The following is an 8,920-nucleotide window of genomic DNA, read 5'->3' as shown; positions in this document are numbered from 1 at the left end:
TTGGGAGGGAGAGATTCCACAGCCCACATACTTTGTACTTTAGCTAAGGTCAACCCCTCCACCTGTGCCGTCGATCTCATCGTCACTTGTTTGCTTAAGGACATGGATCTAGTAATCCCCTGCCTTCATCTCTTTTCCCTCTGATGACTGGATTATCCTTGTCATCATCCATACTGCTATTTCTCCCATCTAAAACACAAGGAAATAATAATAATAATACGAGGCTAAAGTGAGAACTACCTTTATATTATTATCGATAGTAGCAGTATTTATTTATTTTTTTTTATTTTTGAGACAGAGTCTTGCTCTGTCGCCAGGCTGGAGTGCAGTGGCGTGATCTCAGCTCACTGCAACCTCTGCCTCCTCCCAGGTTCTAGTGATACTCCTGCCTCAGCCTCCCGAGTAGCTGGGACTACAGGCGCACGCCACCACACCCAGCTAATTTTTGTGTTTTTAGTAGAGACGGGGTTTCACCATGTTGGTCAGGATGGTCTCAATCTCCTGACCTTGTGATTGGCCTGCCTCGGCCTCCCAAAGTGCTGAAATGACAGGCGTGAGCCACCACACCTGACCCCCCTTTACATTATTAAAAATAATAATAGTAATGATAGGAGGGTAAAGGAGTGGAAGATTTTGCAGGATTGGACTCTAGTTGGTTCACATCACTTTTTATCTGCATCCTTGGACAGTCCTCTTCAAAGCTGACTCCAGGTTTGGCCATGGGACTTACTTTGGGCAACGGGACAGTAGCAAATACCACATGAGCAGAAGTTTGGAAAACATTTGCATTTGGGAGCTTTTTGTTTCTTACGACTGGGTGTCCTTGCAACCACCACCATACGAACAAGCCTGAACCTCCTGGAAGACAAGCAATCCTGGCTCTCCCAGCAGAGGCCTCAGCACAGGAGCGAGGCTGTTCCTGGAAGAACTACCCAACCAACACATAGAACTGTAAGAAATAGTCCAGGCACCGTGGCTTATGCCTGTAATCCCGGCACTTTGGGAGGCCGAGGCGGGCAGATCACTTGAGATCAGGAGTTTGAGATCCGCCTGGGCAACATGGCGAAAACCCATCTCTACTAAAAATATAAAAGTAGTAATAATAATGATAATAATAATAAGGCTGGATGTGGTGGCTCATACCTGTAATCCCAGCACTTTGGGAGGCCGAGGTGGGCGGATCACCTGAGGCCAGGCTGGCTTGAGACCATGGTGAAACCCCGTCTCTACTAAAAATACAAAATTAGCCGGGCATAGTGGTGCATGCCTGTAATCCCAGCTACTCGGGAGGCTGAGGCAGGAGAATTGCTTGAACCCAGGAGACAGAGTTGCAGTGAGCCGAGATCACACCACTGTCCTCCAGCCTGGGCGACAGAGTGAGACTCCATCTGAAAAAACAAACACACATTAAAAAAAAAAAGAAAGAAGAAAAGAAATAAATGGTTGCTGTTTTAAGCCACTAAGTTCTAGGGCTGTAGCAAAAGTTAACATGTGATGTGACTCATTCGAAAGCACTCAAGGAACAGAAGGTGAGGAGTCTGTCTCCTAACCCACTACACTCCACACTGTGCATAAATAGCTCAAGACTATTCAAAAGGCTTTCAATCCCATGGTCGAACCCATGGTCACTCACCTGTCCACCCAACCTGGGAACAGGTCTCCACTCCCGGGATGACATTGACAGTATTTAATGTGTGAGTTTCCCGCATGTCAGAATAGAGCAAGATCTTGAAGGTTCATTGGTATTCTCGCAGTGAATCCTTGAGTGGTTGCACCATGGGGAGGTCTGGGAGCCCTTGGGGAAGCGCTTACTTACCAAATGGTATGGAAATAGTGCAATATTCAAACGGCCAGTTTGGTCATACCCGTATGTCCCTGCGAGTCATCAACTCCGCTGGTAGCAATTATTTAACCTCTCTTTTCATGTGTGGAAGAATCTAGGTTTTTCTCCTCTAAAAAAAAGGTACCCACAGATTCCAAGAAGTTTTCCTTAACACAACCCAACTCATAGACACATCCTCCCACCACACGACAGGTCCTTACTGGGACACCACACAAAAACAAGCGTATTCTCAGATAATTTAATCAGAATTTTAATATAAACAGGTCATTATCCCATATTTTACATGCAGAACGATTTCAATATTCCAAAAAAAGGCATCTTCTGTACATGGTGCTACTTGGCTCTTGTAGGAAAATATTGAAAAAATAATAATTGAGCTGTTGGTGGGTTTTGTGTTTCTGAGTTGTTTTCTGCAAAAGCTGCAGCACATTTGATCCTGCGTTGCCAACACGCAGGGCTGAGGCCACCCAGGCACACAAAGGGAAGAGAGCAGCAACTTTGAGGCAAAGTGTAAAGACTAAACAAGCTGTTCCTGAATGTGTGCATGGATGCACACTTATTTTGAGGTTCTTCCTTCCTTCTCCAATGGGACCAAGAGCCCCAGATTTATGATCTGGTTTTTAACAAGGATTTTCAGTGGCCCACACCCAGATAGAAATTTGGCTGGTGGCTGGTTCTGGACATTGACTGGGATCAGAAGGTAACAGTAAGCTCAAAAAGCCATTGTGTCCCCTTCCCCCAGCCCGATTTCTTGAGGACCCTTAAGGAGATAGTCACCTTCTGTTGCAGCCCCCTGAAAGTCCACCATGTTCTTTTGTATGTTCTAGGGAGAAAAAAAAAAGTGCTGACCTGTTCTTTTCATTTCCAACCTCACCTCTCATATAAATTAATATTCTGAAGAACATGCTAGAAGATTTTCTGAAGTGACACCCCTCTATGTGTACCACGAATATAAAATCGGCATTCCCTGCTCCCCATCCTCAACAAAACCATAGTTTCTGAAGAGCCTCAGGTGTCAAGGACTCACCAGGTGGCATGCAAAGGACATTTAACCCTAAACTTCCACCCACTGTGAAGTAGAGAAATGATTACTGCTGGGACTACAGCACACCCATTTATCAGGATGGCCAGTGCAAGTCATACCCCTGATGATGCTCCTGCTCGTCCACAAGTGTTACAGAGGACTACAGATAAACACTTCCCAACCCAATAAACACATTTCTTGGTGGACTACCTGCCCTGGTAGGATACAGTGAAAGATCTGTCCATCAATTGGTAACATAGTCCCCAGGGTCGCAGGATGACCTGTGCAGATCCTTATGTCAGTTCCCACAGCTTCTCTCCATCGTCCTCAGCCTATATCCAGACAAGCAGCAGTGCTTCTCCTTCTGACTACTTCCAATGACGGAACAGCACCTAGGACAGCTCCCGAAACCTGAACATTTTCTGATGCGTATTTGACATCACCAATGCAGAGAGAAAGTGACGTGCTTAGTATTCTCCTCCTGAAAGAAGAAACTCCTGTGTGGCTTTCACTACATTAATGAAAAGGGTTTTAATCATAGTGAGACATCTTTAAAAACAAGCAACAAAAAGTGTTACCTTAAGCTGGTTTTGTTGCTTTTTGTTGTAATTTAACACTACAAACCCCCAGACAACCATGTCTTTCTAGGACCAAAGTTTTATTGTTACAAAGTCAGCATTTCCTAATGTCAAAAGAGGCTTGCAACCCAATAGCTGTTTGCTCTTTTCACTGTGGCAATAGAGTCAAATAAATGAAACTGGTGAACCCCATTTGCAAGGGGCAGGCCCAGTACCCTACCTTTCTCCAGGGCAGGTGGAGAAAGGCGAGTCTGCAAGGGCAGTGCCTAAAAGTACAAGAGCAGCAAGATTTGGGCCCCACTGGCCCTGCCTAGACTCTTGCATGGATTATCAAAGCTGCACAAGGTTCAACAATATCAGCTTGAGGTCAATCAAACCCCAACACAGAGGTCCACGGTGCGTTGTTGCAAAAAAAAAAAAAAGTGTTCAGCACATTCATGGGTTTTGGATTGGAATTTCCCGCACATGCTCCCATCCCACTTGGAGAATTTTAAAAGAGATTGTATTAGGTGTTTGTGTGTGAGGTGTATCACCAGCCTGAAAGGAGTTGGAATAAATCATCGGGGAGACCAGGGCACCTTTGTGCTCACTTCAGGGGAATTCCATGGAACAGGTGGGAATGCTTGTTCTGAATCAAAGCCTGTCTTTGCCCCAGCAGCCATCTCTCACCAAAGGAAGGTACACCTTGCAGGCGTACCTCATATATCAGATACATCATGATGGCCTGGAACTTAGTTTATGCTTGGGGAACATAGTGACAATAGATGGAGGATTTTTTTTTAAAGGAAGATTAAATTCAGAGAAGAGTATTACCAGCCAGGAAGAAAAGGATCTATGCTCACATAAAGGCCATACCTTCTCCATCCCAACTCCCTCCCTCAAAATTCTTGCTGGTCCCTGGCATTCGAATCAGCTGATACACACGTTCCCTGATTCAGACCGGTTCCAGGTAGAATTCTGAAATCTCAAAGATGTCTGTGATTGAATCACATCTTAACAATACACTGAGGTAGACTGTGCTGAAAAACAAAAATCACTATCCCCCATTCACCTGTTTATTTTTCTTTGATAAAAATTTACATGCGCTCCGTTTTTTATGAGAGTGATTTTCAGAGTGATTTTATATATTAAAATAAATACTTTTCCCCCTAATATAAGAAAAACCTTTCTGAATTAGAAAAATGTGAAAATTGCAGCTAGTGTAGTATACAACCACTACAAATTTACTAGGAAGAGAACAAAATACCTAGATCTACGTGTTTGTTTTTTTAATTTACGTACAGACCCTCATATTTACAAAATAAATTTGGCAAAAATAATTTCTGTACTCTTACTCCTTGTACCCAATCACTGAGGCGTCTCAGCAATATTTTTACATGCTGTAATTTCTCGAATCATATAAATAAGACAGCAATAGACAATTGGGATTCGTGTCTACCTGTGTTCTTAATCAAGAATTGAGAGGGCTTGGAGGTTGCCATTATGACTCGATCCCATTCTTAAGCCCACAACTCTTAAGAGAAGAAAAGGAAGCAGTCAAAAAGTTGTAAGAAAATGCACTCAGGAATAACGCATGGGTGATGATTTTTTGATGAAGCGAAGTGATGAGTTCACTGTGTTCTTTGAGCAGCTGTGGTGGTTCTTTTCGCAAAGAGAAGAAACGGTGGATTCACGCCCATTCGGAAGTTCTTGGTGGTGCGAAAGGTCTTTTTCACAGTTTCTCCTCCAGACTCTACTCTCTTAGGGACTGCAACATCGTAAGTGTCTGCGCATTCTGCTCAGGCACCACACCTGGCCCGGATGAGGTCACCGGGCTCAGAGCAGCTTCCGGGAGTTCAGTACTGAGGACCGTCGGATGCTCTCAGGGTGGAGGGGACCAAGACGTACTCTCAGTGCACCTCTCTCTTATATTGCTTAGATGTTCCCAAAATGCATCCAGGTTGTTGCTCTTTGGGATCTGATGTTCTTGTGTTTGCACAATAACGGTAGGATGTTCACACCCAGGAGAGGAAACGCCACGAGAAGTACACACAGAGAACCAGAGGATGAACACAGGTGTTCTTGAAGGCAGGCTCAGAGCTAGGTAGCTACCAGCTTATCTAAACAGAAACCTTCCAGCAGACCTGGTACCTGAACCAGACCATCCACAAAACCTAGTCTCCCACACACTCCACGTGGCCTCACAGCGTCCAAAAGTGTTAGCAGCGAACGTGGCTTCATTCCCAGAAATGGATGCCTTTAAGACCAAACAAAGAGGCCACTTGTGCCTCACTCCCTCCCCTTCCCGGCCCCACAACAGGCAGACCAACTCATGTCTCCACTCCCCGCCAACCCCGGGGAATGGTCAATAACTTATGAGGCTAATACCAGAGACTTTAAAAATTAAATATGTTACAAATATATTCTCAAAACTCTGTCATCTCAGTTCTTCCTTTTTTTTTTTTTCCTTTTTCTATTTTGTTTTTCCTTTCTTTCTTTCTTTTTTAATGTCCTAGCTTGGTTTGGTCTTGAAAAGATTCATAATCACTCCAAATGAAATGTTCCTCCCTTGGCTCCCAAAAAGTATCTTTCCACCAACATGAAAGGAGGGTAGAAACCTGAGGCTAGACTTCTGACACGAGAAGAATCTGTCGAGAGCACAGTCTCCCAGTCAATAAGAAGGAAGAAGAGAGGGGGACATGAGCTCGCACCCTTGAGAAGAACCTTCATGAGCCAATTCCCAAAGCATCAACTCCGCGAGGATACTTTGCACACACATCAGCCGTGTTGACTGGACACACACACGCATACACACGTGAGCACACGCCGGGACCACAGACCCTTATCCAAAGTATGAAAGCAGCAGCTATTGGTCAATTTGAGGAACTGATCTTGTAAAGAAAAAAAAAAAAGAAAAACAAATCCTTCAGCCTGGATGAGGAAAAAAAAAAAAAAAGCCTTCTTGAAGCTCAACCTGTAAAGCTGCAAATTCTCCTGGAACAGGGCTGGGTGTTTTTGTTTTGTTTTTTCTTTCGAACTTTTGTTCCACAGACAAGAAGTTTTATCTTTTATATTGCAGCTCAGACACCAGCAAAAAAAAAAAAAAAAAAAGAACAGAATTTGTAAAAACAGGTGCTGTCTTTCCATCTGCTGGGGGGAGGGGGGGAAAACGAAAAAACACAAAATCCTGGTTTGAAACCGTTGTTGCTCCAAAAGGGGCAGCAGTTAAATCCTCTGCGGGACTAGTTAAATTGGCAACCAAACGAGTCCATCTTAAGATGCACAGAAATGTATAGGAACGATCTCTGAACTCCATTGGACATGGTAGAGTCGTGAGAATCCTGAGTTTTCCAGAGGCTTTCAAACCAGAGGAAAGTGAAAATGGGAACCCCTGCCCGTCCCCGCCGCGGTAGGCACTGTTAGGAAGGATTGGACCGAGGCAAGGTCAGGATCCGCCCGTTTTTCTTGCCTCCGTTCATGTGAGTGTAAGGGATGTGTTCCTCGTAGCTCCGCTTGAAACCTAGCGAGGACCCTCCATCCCGGCCCCCCGCCTCCTCCCTCTGACAGTGCGAGGAACGGTCCAGCGGCACATTCTCCATGTCCTCAAACTCCATCTCCAGCTCCTCACTCTCGGGGGCCTTGTTCTCCTCGCTGTGAAAGAAGGACACCTCTGGAAAGCTGGGGTGCAGGTCGTCTTTGAGCAGGTTGACAATCTCCAGGAAGGTTGGCCTCATCTTGGGGTTGAATTGCCAGCACATGCGCATGAGGTCAGTGCTGCGGGGCAGAAGGACACGTCCTGGGTGAGTCTAGGGGCCCAGCCAAGCATCCTCCCAACCCCGCCCTCGTCCCTGCAGCCAACACCCACGGACCACATGTGTTCACTTCAGATGCTGGCTGTGTGTGTGGACAACTGTCAAGGCAGAAATAGCAATGCTAGAGGTTCTGAGAGATGGTGTTTTCTTTTTGCTTTTCTTCTTTTTTTGGACACAGGGTCTCATTCTATTACCCAGGCTGGAGTGCAGTGGCATGATCATAGCTCACTGTAGCCTCTGCCTCCTAGGCTCAAGCAATCCTCTCCCACCTGGCCTCCCAAGTAGCTGGGACCACAAGTGTGCACCACCATGCCTCGCTAATTTTTCTATGTTTTGCAGAGACAGGGCTTTGCTATGTTGCCCAGGCTGGTCTCAAACTCTAGGCTCAAGTGATCCACCCACCTTGGCCTCCCAAGATGCTGGGATTACAGGTGTGAGCCACCATGCCTGGCCACTTTTTTTTATTCTTTCTTTCTTTCTTTTTTTTTTTTGAGACAGGGTTTCTCACATTGTCACCCAGGACGGAGTGCAGTGGTACAATCATAGCTCATTGCAGCCTTGAACCCCTGGGCTCAAGCAATCCTCCTGCCTCAACCTCCCAAAGTGCTGAGATTACAGGCATGAGCCATCCTGTCCAGCCTGAATTTTTTTTTTTTTTTTTTTTTGAGACAGAGTCTCGCTCTGTCACCCAGGCTAGAGTGCAGTGGCGCGATCTCGGCTCACTGCCAGCTCCACCTCCCAGGTTCATGCCATTCTCCTACCTCAGCCTCCCGAGTAGCTGGGACTACAGGCTCCTGCCACCATGCCCGGCTAATTTTTTGTATTTTTAGTAGAGACGGGGTTTCACCGTGTTAGCCAGGATGGTCTTGGTCTCCTGAATTCGTGATCTGCCCGCCTCGGCCTCCCAAAGTGCTGGGATTACAGGCGTCAGCCACCGTGCCCAGCCGAAAGATGGTTTTGAAAAGGGTTGCCTCATTTCAAAACTGGATCAAGAGTAATCCCAGCACTTTGGGAGGCTGAGCCAGGAGGCTGAGTCCAGGAGTTCAAGGTTGCAGTGAACTGTGATTGCACCACTGCACTCTACCAGCCTGGGTGACAGAGGGAGACTTCATCTAAATATATATATATGTACATTTGGAGGGGGGAATACATAATATGTATGCCTGACAAAATTTTTGTGTGTCTGTGTTTGTTTTTGAGACAGAATCTCGCTCTGTCACCCAGGCTGCTGTGCAATGGCACAGTCTCTGCTCACTGCAACCTCTGCCTCCCGGATACAAGCAATTCTCCTGCCTCAGCCTCCTGAGTAGCTGGGATTACAGGTGCCCACCACCACACCCAGGTAATTTTTGTATTTCTAATAGAGACGGGGTTTCACCATGTTGGCCAGGCTGGTCTTGAACTCCTGACCTCAGGTGATCTGTTCGCCTCGGTCCCCCAAACTGCTGGGATTACAGGTGTGAGCCACCCATTCCCAGCCACCTGACAAAATTTTCAGCGTATAAATAATTAACAGCCAAACATAGGTCTCACTCCCCCGACCCCAGGTCTCCAGTTCCCTTCTCCCAAGATAACTACCGCTACGGGTTTCTTGTGCAACATTCCAACTATACAATATGAAAGAAAATCTTAGGATTTGCGAACACAAGCATGCCAGTAAAGACATACTATGTAAACAAGCACA

General features: G+C 46.0%; 1 protein-coding gene across 4 annotated transcripts in view; it reads right to left on the bottom strand.

The window, feature by feature from the left end:
* Positions 1–2,072: 2,072 nt before the first annotated feature.
* INSR (insulin receptor) overlaps positions 2,073–8,920 on the bottom strand; it is a 189,408-nt gene continuing 182,560 nt past the window's right edge. For all 4 annotated transcript variants that reach the window (XM_033200527.1, XM_033200528.1, XM_033200529.1 and 1 more), the window contains one exon: positions 2,073–7,198. In XM_033200527.1, the coding sequence (XP_033056418.1) occupies positions 6,844–7,198 (355 nt within the window). In that variant the 3' untranslated portion in view covers positions 2,073–6,843. The remainder of the gene's footprint in view (positions 7,199–8,920) is intronic.

The sequence above is a fragment of the Trachypithecus francoisi genome, unplaced genomic scaffold (genome assembly GCF_009764315.1).
Source record: "Trachypithecus francoisi isolate TF-2019V2 unplaced genomic scaffold, Tfra_2.0 Lachesis_group5, whole genome shotgun sequence".
NCBI lineage: Eukaryota > Metazoa > Chordata > Mammalia > Primates > Cercopithecidae > Trachypithecus > Trachypithecus francoisi.
The sequence above is the reverse complement of the archived record's forward strand: the minus strand, read 5'-3'. Positions and strand labels throughout refer to the sequence as shown.